General features: G+C 36.8%; 5 protein-coding genes across 5 annotated transcripts; 3 read left to right on the top strand and 2 right to left on the bottom strand.

The window, feature by feature from the left end:
* Positions 1-1,081: 1,081 nt before the first annotated feature.
* Positions 1,082-1,670, top strand: LOC137742545 (photosystem II 5 kDa protein, chloroplastic-like). Its single transcript, XM_068482446.1, has one exon. The coding sequence runs from the start codon at positions 1,185-1,187 to the stop codon at positions 1,503-1,505; it is 321 nt and encodes a 106-aa protein (XP_068338547.1). The 5' UTR covers positions 1,082-1,184; the 3' UTR covers positions 1,506-1,670.
* Positions 1,671-2,636: 966 nt separating this feature from the next.
* On the bottom strand, positions 2,637-6,489 carry LOC137743439 (sulfite reductase [ferredoxin], chloroplastic-like). The gene is made up of 8 exons (XM_068483330.1): positions 6,135-6,489; positions 4,810-5,592; positions 4,433-4,729; positions 4,131-4,328; positions 3,714-3,848; positions 3,482-3,598; positions 3,217-3,375; positions 2,637-3,095 (listed from the first exon to the last, which is right to left on the bottom strand). The coding sequence occupies exons 1-8, from the start codon at positions 6,315-6,317 to the stop codon at positions 2,889-2,891; spliced, it is 2,079 nt and encodes a 692-aa protein (XP_068339431.1). The 5' UTR covers positions 6,318-6,489; the 3' UTR covers positions 2,637-2,888.
* A 4,933-nt stretch (positions 6,490-11,422) lies between these two features.
* LOC137742945 (uncharacterized) lies at positions 11,423-12,134 on the top strand. Its single transcript, XM_068482880.1, has 2 exons — positions 11,423-11,648; positions 11,752-12,134. The coding sequence occupies exons 1-2, from the start codon at positions 11,423-11,425 to the stop codon at positions 12,132-12,134; spliced, it is 609 nt and encodes a 202-aa protein (XP_068338981.1).
* A 57-nt stretch (positions 12,135-12,191) lies between these two features.
* Positions 12,192-12,941, top strand: LOC137742944 (uncharacterized). Its single transcript, XM_068482879.1, has one exon. It carries the CDS (start codon positions 12,192-12,194, stop codon positions 12,939-12,941), a length of 750 nt encoding a protein of 249 aa, XP_068338980.1.
* Positions 12,942-18,347: 5,406 nt separating this feature from the next.
* LOC137742618 (calcium-dependent protein kinase 8-like) lies at positions 18,348-22,636 on the bottom strand. The gene is made up of 9 exons (XM_068482530.1): positions 22,339-22,636; positions 21,493-22,093; positions 20,764-20,887; positions 20,457-20,600; positions 20,120-20,272; positions 19,919-20,034; positions 19,625-19,792; positions 19,161-19,391; positions 18,348-18,743 (listed from the first exon to the last, which is right to left on the bottom strand). The coding sequence occupies exons 2-9, from the start codon at positions 22,000-22,002 to the stop codon at positions 18,588-18,590; spliced, it is 1,602 nt and encodes a 533-aa protein (XP_068338631.1). The 5' UTR covers positions 22,003-22,093; positions 22,339-22,636; the 3' UTR covers positions 18,348-18,587.
* Between the last annotated feature and the right edge of the window lie 1,111 nt (positions 22,637-23,747).

Below are 23,747 nucleotides of genomic sequence, written 5' to 3'. Positions count from 1 at the left end.
TGAAATTTCTTAAGGAATTTCAATTTTATCGAATCAAAATTACGATACCATGTCGGATTTGGTTAGAAAATTGCACGGCAAAGCCGTGATTTTGCTTCAAGCAATGTGGATATTTTGGGTTTGGACGCTATGGACGTCGGGTTGCAAAGAAGCTTGATGCTCCATGCTTGCTCGAGGTCACGGGTTCGAAGAACCCAGGCGGCGATTTTTTATTTTTTATTTTTCCAATTATGAAATTCAATTATATCCATATTCAAATCAATAATATTTTAAAGCATGTACGTATATTTGATGCAATTCCTAGAAAATATCAAATTCACATAATTTAACAATTGTGAATATAATGCATACACAATTTATGTAGAATCTAAAATTCAAGAAATGTAAAGTTGGGTTATGCATTATGGTGAATATTCATGCTATTAGGGCTGCAAAAATATTGAGATAAAAACCATTGTTTTGAAAGAACCTTATTGCATGATGATATGGATGAACTGGTTTGGTGTAGAAAAAACTTCACCATCAGATTCCCAAGCGCAATGGTAAGAGCATGTTGATAATGTGTTGTAGCCTATTTTATCTGACAAAGGGAATAAGGCCGACGGCAAGGGTAGAGAAATTAAGAGAGATGTGTTTGTAGAATTGTAGGGGAATGTGTGTGTTATCCCTCCTACATAGTGCCTTTATTTATAGTAGTAAAAGGAGAGAATAAATTCCTTCATCCCCAAGGAATACAAGTTGTAAAAGAAATGATAACTAAAATTAAATCTAATCTAGGATTTACACAATTACATTTAAACTAGGAAAGTTTACAATAAATCAATATTTAAGTAATAATTCAATTGTCAACATCAACATCATTTGGCTTACAAAATTTACTTTAAAATTTTGACATCTAATATTAGCGGTCCTAAAAATTGAGAATTCGCCTGGGTCAGCCTTTGTTTAGCCGCAAGGGATCCCACAACCAAGAGTTTTCAAAAGGGATAAAACCAAGACACGTGGCAACAACTCGTTCGCCATAATATTTATGTCGATAAGGAAGTGGATGATGGTCTTTCAAGAATCACATACTGATGCCACTTTGGACTTTAAACTAGCTGAAAAATTTCACTTCACTCATACTGCAAGTCAGATATAACGAGAGAGCGGCAAAAACTCACAAGATAACAACATTTGCAGAGATGGCATCCATGACCATGACAGCCGCCTCATTCCTGACCGCAGGCTCAGCCTCAACCATCGCCAAACCTTCAACTTCCAGCCGCCGGAGCCTCGTCGTGGCCAAGGCCGCGGCCAGAGCCCCAGAGGGAGAAACAAAGAAGGAAGAGAGCAGCAGCAGCAGCGGGAGGAGGGACTTGATTTTTGCGGCTGCGGCTGCGGCAGCGTGCTCTCTTGCCAAGGCTGCTTTGGCAGATGAGCCTAAGAGGGGGAGCAAAGAGGCGAAGGAGAAGTATGCTCCTGTTTGTGTCACCATGCCAACTGCTCGTATCTGTCGCAACTGAGTAAACCACTACGTACTTTCGTTTGCTTCGATTCAGTCACTCGTGGTGGTTGTATTATAATCGTTGTACAACTTTGTATGACGCTCTTGTAATTTTTCTTGGGACATATCTGCCTTCTTCCCTCTTCTCATATTACATGTTTATGTCACATTTTATTTTTCTAAATTTTCTATGTTGTTAACCGTGCGGAGAGAGCAAATGGACTGGTAGCTCAAGTGGTAACCAAGGGCTTTTGTATTAAAAAAACTACATGCGGCACATAAAGATTCCGGAATCAAATTCACTACTTTAGGTATTGAAAAAGTGATGATTTCTATAGTCTGTAGAACAAAGTTCTACTATATCATCGATAATATGTCAATAACATTGTAACTAGCAAAACATACCAACATGTTATCAATATATAATATCAATAATAGCAAACGAAAAGACAACCTGCATATAAGTATAAACCAGCGAACATATTACCTTTCTTGAACAGCATCCAATCCTCATGTGGAATGATTAAGGCTCTAGCATTATGGCAGAGCGTATTTTAGTTGGTAATTTTGTAGTCCAACTACGAAACAAACATTCGTTCTTGCAATATGTCATTGATATGATGTTTTAGCAGTGTAGTCAACAAAACGTATTGTTGATATATAATCAACAATATTGATGAAAGAACGGACATCTTACACCAAAAGTTTACGATAAGTTATGTGCCCTAAAAGACGGGCTAGAATGCTACAAGGCCCTTGGTCGTGTGGTACTTGCTAGTTGCTACATACCAGTGAGCAGAGACTCCCTTTCAGAAACCTGGGCGGCATCACCACTCCTCGCCAAAAGGACCGACGCGGCAACACCAGTCAAATTGCAAACCGTGATAGGTACGTACTTTACAGTTAAATTTCTGTGCCACGGGTTTATACGACTATTTATGTGATGAGAGAGAGAGAGAGAGAGAGAGAGAGCGATGATATACAACCGTGATAGGTACGTACTTCACAGGTCCAGGTATGTCAAAAAAAGTCAGTCAAGAACCAACTGCGATCCTCCGTTGTTGAACAGCTTCACATAACATACATTCTAACTTCTTTTTTTTATTTCGGATTGAGAGAATCAGTTGAAAACATGTGAACAATCTAAACAGCCGAAAACCGAGATTTTATTGAACCATAACAATAATTAAGGCACAAGACTTTAGCCCGAATACAGGAAACACAAATCCAAGCTAATTATACAACTCAGGGTCCAAGAAAAATCACAAGACACAAAACTTCGATACAAAATAGTACCATTCCGAGTAGCAGCTTGGAGAGAGAATCAGGGACATTGTCCATCATTCGCCTTGGCAATTTGCCCGGCAGCATAAAAGACTGCAACACAATTTTCGTGGCAAACTCATTGGCTTTTCCCATTTTGCTGGGAAGCAACAAAATTGCGAATAACTTCCATCGCTAACTGGTGAGCATTCTTATTCTGCAGCTTTGCAAGTTCATCCACAGCTTCATACGTTTCCTTATCAGCAAAAAGTTTCAAGTTGTAACGTGTTGGTGTCGCCTCTGGACCTTCCCATTTGTCAACCAACTCTTGAAGTTTCTCAAATCCCTGATAACAATATACCAATTAGAATGACCAACATATTTTCTTAGCACAGTATTTGAGATTAAACCACCTTCTTAATCCTTCGAAGGCCTACATATAATTTATAATCTTATTTACAACTTACCAAGCGGTTTGTGAAGTCGCCAAATGACTCTTTAGATTGTCGTTTACGTTTCCAGTAATAGAACAAAGGTTCGAAAACCTTTTCAAGGTCTTGAACCTTGACCTTGTTCATGAAGGATTTTGCGAGTGAGGTTTGATTGGATGTTCCTCCAAGCCAGATCTATTTGAACACAAACAGGGAAATGAATAAATGCTCAGTTGCTTTCTTGATAATCTGGATTTGAGCACGATCAATATTGCGACAGATGTGCCAGAATTTGAATTACCTGATAGCTATTTGGACCATCACCAACTAGTCCAAGTTCAGCCATGTATGGCCTAGCACACCCATTAGGGCATCCAGTAATCCTTATAACTACTGATTCATTGTACTTCAGACCAACCTGAAATTCAAAAGAAAAATTTATCACATGCAATCTAATTCATTATCAATAAATGATCTTGACTTTCCACCTTTTGTTAGTGCTTTGTGAAACGTGCTTGTTATTATGGTAATACCTTCTCAAATACTGCTCGAACCCGCTTAAGAATGTCAGGTATACCTCGTTCAGCTTCAGTTATTGCCAGTGGGCATAGTGGGAAGGCTGGGCATGCCATGGCAGTTAGGTTGAGGGGGTCTACAAACCTAGGATGCTGCCACAATTGTAACTGGTCAGTATGAACCCAATTTATAAAAATTCATAATGTATGAAGCTTTCATATAATAGACACAACATAACCCAAACATTTCCGGATAGACAACATAATAACAGGTGAATAAGACAATCCATCATACCGGGTTGATAAGGTTCAAGTCATTGTTGATTCATAAAATAGGCAGTGAATACCCGGTAGGAGTATGCAGCAGACAAGTTCATATTGATGTCCACTGAAGAGGGAGTAAAAATAATTTTCTTTAAAAAAAAAAAATCTTACCAGCAGACCGGCCTTTGCAAGAACTGTGGTGATGGGACGCTTCCATGCACTGCGAATATCACACAATATGATATTCTGGTTTGGTGTGAGCCTTATACTCAAATTATACTTTTCTATAACCTCTCTTAATGCCTGCTTCATAACTCCCCCAATCCGACCATTATCAACATGAAGCCCACAATAATAACTGCCATCACCCTATCAAACAAAGATAAATAGTCAGGACATAGTGCTTTGCAATTTGAAACTTAAGACGGAATCAAAGACATTCAATTCTATATGTGAAGACCAACAGAACAAACCTGCTTGTGCCATCCCAAATGACTTTTGAATTCCCACTCCGGCAACTCACGGAAAGGCTCAAATTTCTTTCCGTAATATTGTTCCACTACACTTCTGAATTTTTCAATCCCCCACGAGCTGATCAAATATTTCATCCTACTATACCTCCGATCATCTCTTCTCCCATTTTCACGTTGTGTAACAACTATAGCCTTAATGGCATATAGGATATCCTCTTTGGGGACATACCCCAATGGCTCAGCCAGACGGGGAAAAGTGGATTCCATCCTGTGTGTCCTTCCCATACCACCACCAACCTGCAGAGAAAATAATCAGAAATCTTGCTTGTGGGGAAAATGAGCTCACATATAAATATTAGTGCATAACTTCATCTTACATATAGGTTAAACCCTTGAGGCTCCCCGTTATCATCAGTAACAACCACAACACCAATATCATTTGTGAGAATATCCACCGAGTTGTCTGTTGGCACTGTAACTGCAACTTTAAACTTCCTGGGCAAGAACTGAGTTCCATAAATGGGCTCGGGTGAATCAGGGAAGTTTGTTCCATGAGAATTATCATTGCGGGCCTTTGTTACTTCAGGAGATTCTGCGGTCAGGATCTTTTCTCCATCCACCCAAACATCGTAGTAAAATCCAGACTGTGGAGTCAGCAATGCTGCAATGTTCTCAGCAGTCTGCTGCGCGCAAAGGTAATCCTTTCTTTGTATTGGAGCAGGAGGAGCAAGAACGTTTCTGTTAAGATCACCACAGGCGCCAAGAGTTGAACCCATGCTTCTAATGATGCTACTCATTACAGTCTTTAGATCCTTTTTCAGAACCCCATGGAGCTGAAACGTCTGTCTTGTGGTCAAACGAAGAGTACCAATTCCAAACTGATCAGCAAGATCATCCATGGTCAAGTATAATTGGTTTGACACTTTCCCACAAGGGTTCTTGGTACGAAGCATGAAGGAGTAGGACCTTCCACCACGTTCATCTCGGTTATATTGTTGATAGCTCCCGTGGAACTTAATGAGTTGCGTAGCAGCCTCATTAATGTTCGGGGCATCCGTCAAAATCTCTTCATTAAGCGGGTATCTTATGAAGTTGCTCTGTTCTTTGAATATTTCAACCTTACTCCGCTTCGTTTCAGTTGCAGTCTCAGGCTTTGGAGGCTGCAAAACACAGAACCTATGAAAACAAGCACTATTCCTGCAAACAACTAACGATAAGCAATCTAACTAACATTCGTTCCACATTTTCCGATCACCGAGGCCCCTCGGAGCCCTAATGTTTCTAACTCATATTTATCCCAACCAATTGATGAAACCCAACAAAATTACGAATTTTATGAAGATTTGATGCACTGCATGTCAATTATGATAAAATAATTATTGTAAAAATTAAGCATAAAATAGCCTAAAACATGCTTGAACTTTTCTAGGTTAATTGAATAATTCACATTAATCCATGTTCGATAAACTCGGTAAAAGATTTTGACAGTGGCGGCGGCGGCAGAAATTTACAAAATTAAATTCAAATCAAAACTAATACAGACGAAATAACATCTCCAATCGGCCAAACAATTGAACCAAAGCACATTTTGGTTCAATCTCTCTCAAAAAGCACATTAATTTATCATCTTTCTCGAATTTTCTGAGCAACCAAACGGAAGTCTAATAAAACAGAGAGGAGGGTCAGACGTTCGAAAACGCACCGTAGCGACGGCTCGAATGAGCGAAGAGGAAGAAACTGAGGAGAGAGGTACTTGTCGGCTTCTGGTGAGGCAAAGCGAGTTTGCTGAGCGCAGCCCCTGGTACCTCCCAATCTGCACCTTGGGCTCCCCCAGCACCGCCATGTTCGTAGCTCCGAACGTCGTCGTCGTCGTCGTCGTCGTCATACCAATCAAAACGACGGCGCTTCGAGAGGGTTTAAGAGTTAGAGAGGAGGGAGAGAGATGAGAGAGAGAGATATAAGCTGCTGAGTTGCGTAGTGGGATTGAGTGGCGAAGAGCGGGCGGAAAAGAGGGTTTTTTCTTCTTAATTTTTAATTCACGCGCCTACCACGGGAACGTTTCTGTTTTGGGGATTGTGACGCGGAGGATTGGTGCGCGTGGAGTTTATCTGACAGAAATTCAAAATCAGAGTTCGATACCTGGTTGATGTTACATCGAACCTGGACGGAATTATGTGTTTTTATTTCGGTTTCCGATTCAAATGCGTCTGCGGCTCTCGATAAATTGGTTGGACGCGTGTGGCAGCCCCACTACTTCTGAAGGGAAGAGATGCAGAGATCCAACTTGGCTTTTGTTGTAACAATCACGGGTAGCTGGTGGTTAGAAATAAATTTCAGGTCTGTATCCACACAGTATAATTTGGATTTGATTTTTGGAGTTAGTGAATAGCACGATAGTAGTTACGGGGAGTTGAGATGTCTTTATGTATAACGGTCTAGTGATATTTTTCTTCACTTGTAAGTGAGAGATCTTATGTTCGATTCTCGTTAAAGGCGAATTTGAACCACATTATTGCTAGCTCATTGTGAGGCTAAGTCTACCCTTCTTTAGTATAAATAATATCATTTGTTAAAAAAAAAAAAAAAAAAAAAAACTACTCTGTGTTTTTTTTTTTTTTTCCGTCAGCAATGCATGTCAGTCTTTGGGCACAATTAGATTTTTAAAGTGCTACTAATGGTTTTCTGTTTTATGGTTAAATCTATTTGTCCGTTCGAAGACATCCAATAAAATTAGAATGAGACAAATATTTAATGAGTCATTTGCCTAATTCTATCTATCGGCAATTTCTAAAGTGAATTGAGATTGTATATTATGTAATTCGTTATGAAATTTGTGTGCATGTGGTTAAACTCAAATTGTATGTGGTCTATTATTCTAGTGGATAGAAAGTTGGGTTTCACCTATGCATTCCGGGTTCGAAACTCCCTCTCTCTTAAATTATTATAATAGTTTCGAACCCTTCCTCTCACTTTATTAATAATAATTAAAAGAAATTGGGGTCAAACTAAAATTGACTTGACTAACATATTAACTTGGTTATTCACTAAGGCGTGGTTTGCACACGCCCATTTAAAGCATTTTTAATGGAGAGATGCAAATTTAAGACGAAAAAAGAAAAAAGTTATTTGTTGTAGGCCTATTTTATTGATGGAAACGAGATAGGGAGGGCTAGAGGCGAACATAGAGAGAAGAGAGAGTTTGAAAATTCTATGGTGTGATTTCTCACTCCATAATGCATTTATTTATAGTAATGTTTGGGCTCAAAATAATATTTTGGGCCGAGCTTAGAGTTGTTCTCGGTCCAGTAACATTAATCTAGAATCTTGTCATGAGTTGTCCAGTCAAGGTTGGCTGAATCTTATTACGAAGATGATTGGTTTAGATAAGGGTGAGGTAGTCGAACCCTACTGCAACAAGGAGTCTTAAAGCTAAAGATGCTTAGATTTAGGGGATGAATCTGGTTCGTTAAGGAGCTTGGTTTAAAGTCCTATAGGGGTTAGGATTGGACGAAACCTGATCAGATTGGGTTGAGGAGTTCTAATCCAAGTAAATTTCTAGTTCAACCATAAGGGGGTTTGCTGCTATAAATAGAGAGGGGAGTGTATCATTCCAGGCCTCTTCAAATGAACACACAAATTACCATGTGCAAAGCTTCTCAACAAGCCTGAGATTTTTTCCTCTCCTCTTTTCTTCTTGCCAACACATCTTCATTTTGGATAGACAACACTGTGAAGACAACCGGCGACATCTTAGCTTGGACAGACAGCACTAGAACCGTAGAATCAGCTGATTGAGGAGCACCTTTAGTTTAGATTGATAACACTGCTTCGAGACCGACTGACTATTTATCCAAGTCTCGGTCAACAAGGATTTCGAAGTCCTTGTTGGTAGAGGTCATCTCATCAACCTTCTCAGCGAAGTGAGGTGTTACCAGGTTAATAAATTCAGCACATTGAAAGCCGAATTTGAAATTGAACTTTGTAGAACTAGCAGCCTTGTCTTTAGGCTCTAGAACCCGAAGGCCGAGACTTGTTCCTTCCTTGACCGTAGTCGTAAGATTAAGAAGTCAGCAGCGTGCCCAACACCACATTAACATATTTTACTCCCCAGCCGAACTCAGTCGATGAGTTGGCACGCCCCGCACACAACTGAAGGACGTGGTTAGCTTATTAATTACTCAACCTGCGCTCCACATAGGCTTGGTAGTTTTTAGAGTCAACATGTAATAAGGAAGAGAAAATCTTTACTCTTAAAGTAATACAATTACAACTAGGAAACTATCTAAAATATCTTGTAGAATCTTACACATAATCTACTATGATTTACACAATCACACTCCCAATGAATTTAGAACTGCAACCATGGTTCTAAAAGATGCTAGGCGTTAGTTGGGCGACGAGCTGGGGCATAGGCGAATTTAAGTAAATTTGTTATATATTATATAATTTAATTTAATTTACTATGTAATAAATAAATAAAAATTGAATAATATGTTTTTTTTTTTTTCATACAAAGAAGAATACATATATAGTATAAGAGCTTCAAATACATAACATGGAGTGGGCTTAAAAGAAAGTAATAAAATAGGGAAGTGTTAGTAGAGTCCAAAAATCTCATTCTACACTCCTCACAAGTGTATTTTTCTTTCTAAATATAGAAAGTTTGGAGTGTAGAGTAAGAATTTTGGAATGCCAATAACAATTCCCATAAAATATTGCCCCCAAAAAACAAAAAAGTTAGAAAATGATTTCTTTTTATTGTGAAAACAGATGTGGGGTTAATAAAAAAGAAAGTAATGAATTGAGAAGATGGTGGGATCATCTTAAAGTGATAAAAAAGATAGGGGAAAAAAGGTAGGTTAGTGAACATAACTTCTTTTTCCTCGCGGCAATCAAATGCTGCAATGTTTTTTTCTAGATTTCGGCATTCTCCGCCTAGCCACCACTAGCCCTGCCCAGCCCCATCTAGCCTCACCCAACCCTGCCTAATCCTGCCTAGGCATCCACCTAATATGGTTTCCAATTTTGTGACCGATTCGATGTAAATTGTGACAGTAACCAATTGTTTAGCACTTAGGCATCGCCTAAGCCGATTTTTAGAACAGTGACTGCAGCAACCCCTTGAGTGTGTAAATACTTAAAGAGATGGTGCATTAGATCTTTATGTGATTATGTAGATGCAGTTGATGAAGTCATCGACACAATGAACGAATGCGAGTGTCAAAACAGACGAAAGAATGCATAAGTAGTAAAACTTCCAAAACCTCACTATGGTATAGCATAATGTAAGATAAAAACTCATATTCTTAGGAGAAAAGCGAAGTTGTATTAAGTCAAAACCAAACTCCTTCAAACGTAAGTAGAACGCACACAAAGGTATGATCAGACTAGGATAGGTGGCTTATTAAAACCTCGTTAGCAGGGACGGATCTACAGAGGGTCCTGGGAGGTCCCAGGACCCCTCGGCCATCCTAACATGTTGCTAGAAATTTTCCGGAGGACCCCTCGTACTCGAACACGAGGCCTGTGCAGACTGTCTGTGTTGCTGCAGCAGCAGGTTGCAGGTTGCAACGGAGAAGAAGAAAACAGGGGAGAAGAAAGAAAACAGGGCATTTAAAAAAATTGATCCAAAACGCAATGTTTTGGCCTTTTTTTTTTTGTTAAACCAATCAGACAAACGTTTGCAATTGGTCCACCGTTTGCAACATGATTACATATTCTTTTTGAAAGTCTAGCCCCACATGGGCCATCTTTCCGGTCCCAAGAGTCCCTTTCACTTCTCCTTTCCCCGTTCCACTGCTTTTCCCCCTAATTCCCCCATCTTTCTTATATTCACCCAAAACCCTAAATTTCTAATCCCACCCAATCCCATATTATAATTACATTACTCCAATATTATACCTCCACTTGTTTCAATTCTCCAAGCCACCACTATTTGGTTCCAAATTCAAGTAAGTTTTTTGGTATTCTAATCTAATCTCAATTAAATTATATTAGATATTGGTGGAGATTTTTAGTCTATTATTGATATGATTGTTGATGTGTTTTATGTTTGTATACTCATTTTATAATTGAAATTTAGATGGAATTTTTGTTTATTGGTTGATTGGTATATGTTTTGTGTTTTTGGTTAAATGTGTAGTTTAGAAATAAGAAATATGGAAAGATTTTTCAAGCCAAAGCCAATAGCACCATCTACTTGTTCGGGTAGTTCGAGCTCAAGACAAAATGAGTGTGACATTGATTTTAATAATCTTAAGAGAGACTCGGGAAAAAGAATTCGAATGAATGACTATCCTTCTAATATTCAAGATAAGGTCCGCAGAGCATATTTGCAAATGGGACCTTGTAGGTCTACAAAGTATGAGTTCCCATACACTTTGCATGCAAAGAAAAAGTGACGATTTGTTGTTTCGTGGTTTGAAGAATATGATTGGTTGGAGTATAGTATATCTAAAGATGCGGCATTTTGTCTTCATTGCTATCTCTTTAAAATCAAATTTTCACAATTAGGAAGCGATGCCTTCACTGGGGTAGGCTTTAAGAAATGGAAGAATGCAAGAGAATGTTTTGACAAACATGATGGTCCTATTGGTAGTTTCCACAATAAAGCTAGAGAAGCGGCTAGTTATCTAATGAACCAAAAGATACATATTGAAGCAGTTGTGATCAAACAATCAGAAGAAGTGTATGAAATATCGTCTTTGCTTGAATGCATCAATAGATTGCACTAAGTTCTTGTTGCGACAAGGCCTTCCTTTTCGTGGCCATGATGAAAGTGACACTTCGAATAATAGGGGGAATTATTTAGAGCTCTTGCAATTCCTTGCAGATCATGATGAGAAAATAAAGGAAGTTGTGTTGGAAAATGCTCCGGGAAATCTCAAGCTAATAGCTCCTTCAATTCAAAAAGATATTGTCAATTCATGTGCCTTCGAAACTATTAAGGCTATTATGAAAGAAGTGAAAGAGAGTAAATTCTTTTCTATAATGGTAGATGAATCACGTGATATTTCAACAAAGGAGCAAATGGTGGTGATTTTGCGTTATGTGGACAACAAAGGTCAAGTAATTGAAAGGTTCGTGGGAGTCCAACATGTTACCGAAACAACTTCAAGTAAACTAAAGGAGTCCATTTATGAGTTCTTGAAACTATATGACTTGAGCTACTCCAACCTACGAGGTCAAGGTTATGATGGTGCGAGTAATATGAGAGGTGAGTTCAATGGCCTTAAAAAAAAAAAATTTGGATGAAGAAAGTTGTTCATTCTATGTTCATTGTTTTGGTCATCAACTACAATTAGCTCTTGTTGCCGTAGCAAAGAAAAACTCCGATGTTGCCGCTTTTTTCACATTGACTAATAGTTTGGTAAATGTTGTTGGATGCTCATGTAAACGTCGTGTTGCACTTAGAGAGAAACAACAAGAAAATCTCTTGAAAGCTATTGAAAATGATTGTCTTGAAACGGGGCAAGGGTTAAATCAAGAAACTAGTCTCAAATGTGCTGGGGATACACGGTGGAATTCAAATTATGGTTCTTTGATTAGTTTGATTACAATGTTCTCATCTGTGGTGGATGTGCTTGACATGATTGTTGAAGATTGCTACAATGATAGTGCTGGTGAAGCAAAAAGGTTATTAAAAGATTTACAATCTTTTGAGTTTGTGTTCCTCCTCTTTTTGATGAAATCCATATTATGAGTTACAAACGATTTGTCACAAGCATTGCAAAAAAAAGATCAAGAGATTGTGAATGCAATGGCTTTAGTCAAGACATGTAAAGAACAACTACGTTGCATGAGGAATGATGAAAATTTTGATCTTTTGGTTGATAAAGTATCATCTTTTTGTGTTGAACATGAAATTGAGGTGCCTAATATGGATGATTTATATGTCATTCAAGGGAAGTCATTGCGTAAGGCTCCAAGAAAGACCAATCATCATCATTACAAAGTGGAGCTCTTTTTCGAGGTCATTGATTTCCAACTTACAGAATTAGATGATCGCTTCGCTGAAGGTAATACCGAATTGCTTATTTGCTTGGCATGCTTGAGTCCGAATGATTCATTTGTAGCTTTTGATAAAGAGAAGCTTGTTCGCCTTGCTCATATGTATCCTAAAGATTTCACGGATCGAGATAGATCAGCACTTCAAGATCAACTTGATATTTACATTCATTTTGTGCGTTCTGATAATGATTTTTCTCAATTGCGGGGAATTAATGAGCTTGCTAAGAAAATGGTGGAGAAAGGGTTGCATCGAACATTTGCATATGTATATTTGCTTGTTCAGTTGGCTTTGGTTTTACCGGTTGCAACTGCTTCAGTGGAGAGGGCATTTTCCGCTATGAATATCATTAAGGGTCCACTTTGCAACAAAATGGGAGATCAATGGTTGAGTGATAGCTTAGTTGTTTACATTGAGAAAGATGTTTTTTCATGTATTGGTAATGAAGCTATCATGGAACATTTTCAGACCATGAAACCTCGTCGTGGACGCTTGAATTAGGATTTTATAGCTTGTAATATTGTTATGCAAATGATTTTTGAATAAAATGTATTATATTTAACTTTTCAATGTTATTTTTGTCTATAAATTTTTTAACCTTTATTATTGGGACCCCCCGAGTTTAAAATCCTGGATCCGTCATTGCTCGTTAGGTAGCAAAAACCTAATGGAAAAAATGCACACAATCTAAGGGGAAAATAGTACATTAAGGTCAAGTGAGTATACTTCTAGATACTCCATACGAATAACAATTCCTTAAACAGGCTTCTACAAGTAGACTTCGATAGTGGCCAGTCACATGGTGGGCCTTCACAACTCGTATGGTTGTGATGTATAATCCATTCAAGAGGCATTCCATCTTCTCACGAATATACTTCTGACCATATTCATAGGAAGTGAAACAAAGATATTATATACCATTCTTTTCAGTGGTTTCAGCACGGTATTTATTCTCTTGAATATCCTTAAAGCTGAACAACATTCTTCTAAAACGGAGTGAGTAAAGGGTTTATTTAATGGTTAGTTTAGTACTATTGAAAAACATTATACGAGCAATGACATACCTTCAATCAGGTTAAATAAGCTTGAAAGGGTTGTAAAAGGTGAATTTTTAGGTATGAAGTTAGTAAAATAATGGCAGCTATGCAAGTTAGTGGCATGGTTGCACTATCTGCCATACAACTAACTTCCCCACAAGACATACCTGGAAAGTAAATTAATTGAATCGGTCATATGTGTAAGGAAAATTTCAAAGTCCATTCATTCGATTAGTTATTCGAGAAATAATATCTATAAAGTAATTATCCAAAAACATAAAACAAACACCAAACAAATAATCCAAAACAAAGGAAATTGTTCAAAACTTAAACCATGTGAAACAGGGGGTTCAGCCACTAGGGGAAACTCGTCCAACATGTCTAAAAGGTTCTAATCTTCCATTGGTACATATGCCTCTTGGAAATCTGAAATCTCCATGATGGTATCTTAGGGATTATCCACTTGAGCAAAGTTTGTCTCAATCTTCTAACGATTGAATGATACTCAACAATGGCTTGAGGAAAAGCTCGGCATATGTGGGACCGATGTTCTTTGGAACTATAATCGTAACACATAATAAGATCAGTAGAAGCTTGATTAGTTTGAGCTTTGCCTTTTTTCTTAGAGTTGGAAGCCTACCTAGGGAATCATGTTTTGGGGTTGAATTTCCTCCCTTGGGTGGTCTCTGCTCTGTAGACCTTAGGCCTATATCTAAGGTTCAACCCTTTGCCACAACCCTGACGTTTTTTGCGTCCCTTATGGCCTTGAGATATGGTGACACACACTTCAGGCATAGTGTTCAAGTCAGTAGGTCTAGCTTGATGAATCTTCATTGAAAATTGGTTTTGCTTTTTCAAAAGTAGTAAGACAAAGATCAAATCCTAAAATTTAGTGAATTTTTGTGTCCGATCTATTACTGCATGGCAATATTGGTGGCATATAGAGTTGAATAGATATTTTCTAGGAGATTATGTTCAGTTAAGTCCTCTTTACAAAAATTAAAGAGTGATTAGATTCGACAAACTTCATAATCATATTCATTCATAGAGACTTGAAGTCTTGGAAGCATAAATGTTGTCGGTCATATCTTGTTTCAACCAAGAAAATATCTTTTTGGTGATCAAAGCGCTCTGCCAGAGCGAGCAAGAGAGTGAGTAGATCCTTTTCATTGAGATATTTAGCCTACAATGTGTTGTGCATATGCCTTCGAATGAAGATCATAGTAATTGCCTTGTCAGCGTCGCAAACTGATTTGTCCGTAGCCTCTTCATTGGTGGTTTGAGGGTTTTGGCGGTAAAGTGGATCTTCATGTCTTGAACCTATTTAAGGTAGTTTCTTATTATGACTTCGAGAGCGGTAAAGCCTAGTTTGATATAGTTTGACATGTCGCTGCAATTAATGGAGCAAGATCATGGTCAATATAATAAGAAAAACATCCATAGTCAGAAGTAGAACATTTGTGTTCTATAGACATGTTTTGGTTTAAATTAAGCATGAAAAACTTCAAGTTTCATGGGTGTATTATTTTATGAAAACTTTGAGTTTTAAAGGCACTATATTAGAAAGTACAGGTTCGATTTAGATGAATTGCCAATTAAAAAAGGATACCTGCAATAACACAATAGTACAATAGACAACTAGTGTAGTGAATTTGCGTTGCTTTGGGGACCTAGTGTGAGTAGTTTCAAGACTATGAAAGGATGTCAACAATTCAAAGGAAAAAATAAAATATTGCATCATAATTTATAAAAGTGTTCTGCAGGCCAGAAATATATATGTTTTATAGTATTTATGGACTGCGGATCATTAAATTAATTCAATAGGTCGGGCTCAAAAAGGGTTCAGCAGTGAAAGCAAGAAAATACAATGGTTCAGGCCATATATGGGTTGGATGCCTACAAGCCACATAAAATAGAAGCCTAAAAAAATGGATTAGGAAGTAAATGTAAGTCCAAAATTAGGTTTGGACCGAGGCAGGCAGCAGCCAAGCAAGTGACTGGGTGTGAACTGATAAACCCAACATAAGTTAGTGTGGGCTGGGAAGGAAAATGGCTCATTAATGGGCTATGCTTGTCCAAAATAGTAACCTCATCAAGTGGGCTTGGACCAACATCAGCATTAGGCCCAAAATACTTTAGGCTGCTGAACATGAAGCTCAAATGAAATCATTTTGAGCATGAGCTGCAGGGGCGGCGCGACTGGCGCAGCTCGGCTTAGTGGCACGACCCAACATATTTTTTCTTAATTTTTTTTTTCTCAATGCAGCACTACGCGGCTTTAGGCTGCAGCTTGGCTCATGATTAAAGTTTTTTTTTTTTTTTTTTTCTCTCTGAATAAAAATTTAGTTTTGCTTCTATTTTCTTGCTTTTTCTTTTTTCTCACACAATTCACCATAGCAATACCTAATAACATAATAAAAATATTACGTATGCATAAACAATATATACAATTGAACAATTTATGCAATATAAGCAATATGTAAAGCAACAATAAATTTGGGGGTCATGCATTGTGGTGAATGTTTTCATGCTATTAGGGCTTACACAATATCGATTTCGTATTCTATTAGAACTTGGATTGGATAGAAATGAAGAAAAGCTTTGAATGCTAGGAAACTACTCCAAGTAATACAATTACAACTAGGAAACTATCTAAAAGATATTGTCGAATCCTACACATAATCTACTAGGATTTACACAATCACACTCTTGATCAATCTGCAACAATGTTTACATTTCATTTACATTTTTGGAAGATGTAAATGGAAGTTTTACCCCAATTGGAGAAATGTAAATTTGAGATCCTATTAAATTTTCTCACTTTGATTGGCAGAACCCACCACTAAAGGATGTAAACAAAGATGTAAATCAACTTAGATTTTTATTTACATTTTTTTACCAAAATAGGTATTTTACGTCACTCCATGGAGAGTTTTTCGACCAACTAGAAATTTAAAATACACATTTCAAAGTATTTTGCACCTCCTTATTAGAGATGCTCTCACTTTCTCTTTTGTACATCACTTTTGAGCTATTTTATTAAAAAGACAAGGGCTACGGACCGAATACTTGAAGATTTAGGGTTATACCCCTTATCTATTTTTGATACTTAATTAACTTGGCAAACGGGTTGTATTTGTCATGTTTGTGTAATTTTTGTGTCATACTTTTTATCTTAACACACCGTGACGTGTCAAACCCATTATCTTAACAGGTGCTAAACAAGTGACACGATAACGACTCGACTCGTTAACAGGTCGATTCATTTTATGTCGGGTTAATGGGTCATGTAAGAACTTGCCATGCTTAATATATAGACCTGCAAATGGATCATGTTTGTGTCATTTACGTGTCATACTCATTTTCTTAATGGGTTTTTAACTTATGACTCGATAACGATCTAAATCGTTAACAGGCTTTTAACGAGTGACCCGATAACGACTCGACTCGTTAATGGGTTGACCTGAAACCTGCTATTTTCGTGTCATCTCGTGTCGGACTAACATGTCATGTAAGAAATTGTCAGGCCTATACTTAATCACTTCGGCCTAAGGGCATGCTTTTGTGTGAAGAACTCGCTTAGTTGGTTAACACATTGTGACCTTGTTTATTTGTGAAAGTGGATCCACTTGGCCATATCTTTTATTCTCTTTCATGCTTAGTTTTAGTATTATCTAGTGGATTTTTTTAGTTTAATGCTACGTTCTGATGTGTCACCATTTGTATGTACATATCTTAGAATTACAATGTGAATTAAACCTTAAGCCTTCAGTACTAAAATCATAATTCAACCATAAAATAATTACCATAAGAAGACATTCTTGTGTAGAGAACCCGCATCAGGATAAGTGTGAGAGAAAATGAGACCAAAAAAGGATAAGTGTGGGCCTCAAAATCAAGCAAAGTGAAATAAAGGGTATTTTTGTCACTTGACCTGTAAAGACACATGGTTCGGCACTTGGCAGTTGGACCTTAGAATTTCTCCACCATAAGACCCTAAACTTTACTAGACATTGTATTCATAATCCCTTATATGTCCTACATAAAATAACATAAAGGAAAAGGATAAACAATAGAAAAAGAAATCTAGTTATTATAAGAGAACTTAATTCCCATTTGGGGGGTTTATAATAATGTAATATTTTCTTTCTTTTGTTCCTTAAAATAAAATGAAAACATTTTGGTACAACACCTTCTTGCTGATGAAGTTCCAAAACCATCATACTTGGAAACCTCATGCCATTATACATAATATGTCTAGTCCTCCTAATGATTTATTTTCTCATTTCCCGAAGTTCCCAAACAATGATTTTCGCTTGTCAAAATGCTCGAAAATTTTATTATACTTCAAAGTATTCTATAATCCGGAGTTTTTGGTCATCACATTTTAACAAAGTGCAAAACATTTTTGACAAATGCAAAGAATACCCAATAATGAATAGAGAGCAATTCCACTTCTCCCTTGTCCATCTTTCCCTCCTTATTCATAGGCTTTTCATAGAATCTGACACATTTGTAGACTTGTATACCCAAAGCTGGGTTTAGGGTTAAGCTTTTGCGCACCTAACTTAGCTTCTCTTGAAGATGTGATTAGAAATAGTAGGTAAAGCCATCAACCGTGGTGGTCAATGAAGATTTGATGGACAACGAGGGTCGGTAGAACTAGCAGACACGAAGCATTTGCACCTTGACAAGGATTTTGGTACACATTGGTAGCTGAGTTTTGGTCATCATGCTACAATTCAATTCTCACAACCATTATAAACTAATCAAATTAAGCCAACAATAACTAGCTTTCACAAAAATTAAAACAAATCAAACTTGGTCTTTCCTTGTTTAAAAATAAAGTTCCACTGTAAGTTGAGGGAGATTATAGTGGAAAAAGGTCTTTGAATTGACATATTTACAACTCCTAATCATAGCTATTGTAAAAGATGCTATGACCCTCACTCCGATCCTTCAAGTTACAAGTTTTCTTTAAGAAAAAGGAAAAACAATGGGGGATAAAAAGAAGTGAATTCATAAGGCCACCAACAAAGGAATTTTCATCTTTGTAAGCATCATTTAATTTCAAATAATGTTGTTTTGAAAAAGAAAAAAAGAATGTAGGTCATCTACCCTCATTGGCTAACTGTAAAGACCCTTCTCTCATCAACTTCAAGCTTATGCTGTTGAATCTTTCCCGTGAATATTGCCTGGATGCTTTTCTCCAATCTGTACCAGCCTTCATCATAACAGCAAACTCCTCGTAACTGATGCGCCCATCCTGCAAGATGACCATACAAGAACGGTTGCGGTTTATGTTATTGTTCATGCACACACTACTAATTAAAAGGAATGTTATGTGTACATATTGATATTCACACATAACTTGATTACAAATATTGATACATACACATATCAAAAGTAATTAAAAAGTAATCTTACAAAATGAAGGCATTTTAACTAGTCTATTGACTTTGTTCTTAGGATAAGCATTTTCCGCATAAAGACAAACTAAAAACTACAATTTTCTTGACAAAAAAAAGAACCTAAAGGCAACAACCAATACATGGCAAGGTTAATTATTAGGGGAAGGCTTGAAGGTTTAAAAGTAGGGCCATTTAACCATGTAATCTGGAATAAAACATTTTGGATGAAGGATAAAGCTTTTTGGTAATTGTATCTAAATTGTTTTTCGAACCTTATCTGTGTCTACGTCGTGCATAATTGCATGGATGACTTCCTCACCACCTATGTCAACATCATCAGTTAAAGCATTTCTTAATTCTTCAATTTCTATGTAACCACTTTGGTTTTGATCGAAGAATGAAAAGGCTTTATGTAGGTGCTCGTCATTTGCCATCCTTTTAAGGTGAACCATAACAGCAACAAACTCTCCATAGTTGAGAGCTCCATCCCCATCAACATCAGCCTGTAGCAATCAGAAATCAATTAGTTACTTCGAAAAGTCCCCAAAAGGAACTAACATGCAGGACCATTCCCTTGTCTCTTTCTTTTGTAAAAAGTTTTCTTTTCTCTTTTCCAAAATTTCATATTTTTAGTTTGCTTCTTGAGATTTAAGATGATGCAAAGTAAGGCATATTATTATGCAACCCCAGATTAAAAGTTAGAAGGCAAGTTGGCGAAGCACAAATTAATACTTACCGCTTCCATTAGTATTTGAAGATCTGGATCAGGAATATTTTGCCCCAGCTGTTGTATCCCGCTTCGTAGCTCCTCTATGGTTACCTTGCCCTTGTTGCCAGCGTCCATCATTTGAAAAGCCTCTTTTATGCCAGCTACTTCCTCAAGTGACAAATGGTCAGCTATGACCTATGCGTGAAATAGTCAAGGGTTCAAACATTGAATATATGGTTAACTTTAACACAACATACAAGTTGCTCAACATAAATGCCTTCAATAACTATGGAATCCCAATAAATAATTTCAAAACATTACCCCTAGAGCTCTTTTTTTCAGCTTGTTCATTATAGAAAATTGCTTCAACCTTGCTCTCACAGTCTCACCAAGCGGGACATTTGGGGCCTTCTTGGCATTTTGAATCCAATGATGATCTACAGGAAAAAAAAAAAAAAAGAGGGATTAACATCTCATGTAAAGCAATAAAACTTTGGAAAATATAAGATATCAAATTACTACCAAGCACTTCCTGAGCTGTCAACCGCTTCTTTGGATCAGGATTTAGCATTTTCTTCACTAGGTCCTTTGCATTATCTGACACTCTAGGCCAGGGGTCCCTCTTGAAGTCAATGGCAGATCGAATAATTGCTTGTGCTACCCCTTGTTCAGTTTCTACAGTGAAATTATTTGAAAAATAATGAGAAGGAAAAAATAATAAATTAAGCAAGGAAATACACCAGCAGGAGTACTTTGTTCAAGTTGATCCAAATAAAAGATCTTTGATAAGCAAAAGCATTCCAACTCGTGTAGAACTTGTAAAGAATCAAAATAGAAACAGTGGAGAAGAAATACAGACCTGCCCAGAAAGGTGGAACGCCACAAAGTAAAATATACAAGATAACCCCAGCACTCCAGATATCAACCTCAGGTCCATAGTTGCGCTTCAAAACCTCTGGAGCCATGTAGTATGGACTTCCCACTATCTCGTTAAATTGCTCACCTATAGAATATAGCAGCCTTTAGCTACACTTGTTTTGTCATAAGGTAAAAACAGAGATGAGGTAATGATGCTAAAACATGGACTTCGTAATGATGCTAAAACATGGACTTCAAGAGTGGAGAAAAAAACATTAACCATGCAATGTTGAAAAGTAGTGCAATACCAGGTTTGAAAAACACAGACAATCCAAAATCTATTGCTTTCAAAGAGGCCGTTTCCTTCTTATTTGCAAATAAGAAGTTCTCTGGTTTGAGATCCCGATGCATTACTCCATGTTTATGACACATCTGCAACGTAAAGTGCAAACAAATCAGAATCTTTCACACTAACATAACCACAGAAGAAAAAACACATTATCATGCAATCAATTATATGTATATGTAGAGAAAAGTATCTTCAGTGCATAGAATATTATTATATCCAAAGGTTCAAGATTCAAACGTAGCCAACATATCACCTAAAAGAACATATAAGCCAATTAAACATGACAAACAAGGAAAACTAAAAATGAAGACACCATATTGTCTGCATAGTAATATTTACTTTTAACATCAAATAACGAGAAATTCAACCCAGTTAGCAGAATACATAGCAACACGACTAGAGAATATCCAATAAGGGAATGGAGGACATTCAACTCACCACATGGTTCTCCATTTACATTTAAAGTTCATAATATAACGGTGTCAACAAAAAAAAAAATGTTATACGAATCACCTTTACCCTAAGCAAGAATATAACAAATGAGACATACGATTCAGCCAACACCATAAACACAAGCCACATCATCTTATGTTAGATCAAATCTAATGTAAGAACAAAATTATCAAATTTCAAAACCATACCAATTATAAAACCAAATTAACACAACAGAACCATAACAAAATTTAACCTGGACAACTTCAACAATTGTCCTCATTACGCCTGCAGCGGCCCGTTCTGTGTAATGACCCCTAGCAACAATGCGGTCAAACAACTCACCACCCTCGCACAACTCCATCACAATGTGAACTGCATCATCATCCTCATAAGTGTCCTTCAATGTCACAATATTTGGGTGTGGAGGCAAATGCCGCATTATCTCAACTTCCCTCCTCACATCCTCAATATCCACCGCAGTCCTTAGCTTTTTCTTCGATATTGATTTGCAAGCAAACTTTTCGTCTAAGGATGCCTCTGTGCATAGATATGTTACTCCGAATTCGCCTCGGCCAAGCTCGCGTCCCAGGTCGTATTGGGCCGAAATGTCTCGACCTGTAGGGTCTTTCAAGACACACAATTTCCCATCACCATCTTTTCCATTAATGCCACCGAAATCTGTTGCAAATGGGTTTGTCTTGTTGTTGATTTTCTTCTGCTTGTTCTGGCCTGATGTGCCTAGAGTTACACAACAATTTCCCATGAAATCTAAGCCTCGAAAGTTTCACAATTTCCAGCCTTTTCTCGAGAATTCTTGAGGACCCAATTGAGCAGAAAGGTCGATAAATAAAAATCTGAAGGGGAAATTAGAAAGAAATCAGAGAAAATTAATGACAAATCCAACATTTGAGTTCCATAACATTTCCAGCTTAAAGATTTTTAGATTTGGCAGAAACCATATTTAGAAATGTGGGATATTCATGCAGAAACAAATAAAAAATTCATGATTCTCCAGTAAATCCAAATATAAAAACAGAAAAGAAAACAAAAACAATCAAAAGATCAAAAGATCAAAAAAAATGTAAGAGAAGAACAAAACCTTTCAAATTTTGGGGAATTTGAAGGAAACCCAGATGAGATTTCAAGGTAAATTATCACCTAAACCTAGTTAATGAAATAAACCAAAGATTTAGCAAGGTGAAGAGGAATGTAAAATGAGAAGGTGTGAAAACACCATGGATTTGCAGAGAAAGAGAGAGAGAGAGAGAGTCAAAGCTCTTTGATAGAGGCTTTTGTTTCTCTCTCTTAAAATCCTCTATTTTTCCTTCTCTCTTGTTTTTCTTTTTCTCTCTTTAAATCCAAAATTTTGATTATGTTTGGGAGTCAACCATCAAAGGAAAAACAGAAAACAAACCTCCTCTTGCTTTTTCTTTTTTTCTTTCTTCTTTCCTCCCCTTTTCTTTTTATTTTCTCCTTTGCCCAAAATATCCAGCTCAACCTTGCAAAGTTACAAGTCACAGACTTTTTTTTTTCTTTTTTTTTTTTATCATTTTTGGTAGTTTTCATGCCTTGTTACCGTTGGATCAGTTATCGATAATTTTCCATCAAATATTTGTTGTTTTATCCATAAATAGTTTTTTTTTCTTCAGTATAATGACAGAAAATGTGACAAGAGGAAAAGAATGTAAAAAGAAGTTAATTTTTATTTAAAAAGAGTTTTTTTTCATATATAAAATAAAAGTAATTCTTGCTATTTATTGAAAGTAAAATAATTGTTAGTTTTAGTTTTAATAGTTGAATTTTACCCAACAGTTCAACAAAAGTTGGTTGTGGGTTCTAAAAACCAAAAAACCACCTCCCAAAAATATTTACTATAAAATACTATGTATCTAACGAATTTTGAAATGGAACTATTATTGGAACAACAAAAATCTCATTGTACACTCATCAAAAGTATATATATTTTTTCCAAATATAAAAGGTTTATAGTGTATAATGAAAATTTTAGAGTGCCAATAATAATTTCTTTTGAAAAAAAAAAAAAGAAAGATTATGACCCCATTTTCCATGAGCTAGTGGTGGTCAATCTATTGCTTGATAATGTTGAAAATTTATATATGTGTTATTTCTTTATTAATTCAAATTGACAAAAGGGTATAAATACGTGAGAAAATTAGAGTATTAGCTCATGTACTTTGGCTCAATTAGAGCTTTGGTCTTGAACTAAAATGTTTTAGTATTGGTCTCTAACTTGTCATAGTTTGGTCTAGAACTAAAATGTTTTAGTATTGGTCTCTGACTTGTCATAGTATGAAAGTTGGGCGGCGAGCTGGGACCTAGCGCCTAGGCGCCTAGATGGGGCCTAGGCGGACTAGGCAGATTTAAATAAATTTTTTATATATTATATTAATATAATTAATTATTTTTTATGCACACAATATGATGGCCCATGAAAAAAAAAAAAAAAAAAAAAACCATTATCCAAATAATTCATATAACACACACACA

The sequence above is a fragment of the Pyrus communis genome, chromosome 8, assembly GCF_963583255.1.
Source record: "Pyrus communis chromosome 8, drPyrComm1.1, whole genome shotgun sequence".
In the NCBI taxonomy this organism is placed as follows: domain Eukaryota; kingdom Viridiplantae; phylum Streptophyta; class Magnoliopsida; order Rosales; family Rosaceae; genus Pyrus; species Pyrus communis.
The sequence above is the reverse complement of the archived record's forward strand: the minus strand, read 5'-3'. Positions and strand labels throughout refer to the sequence as shown.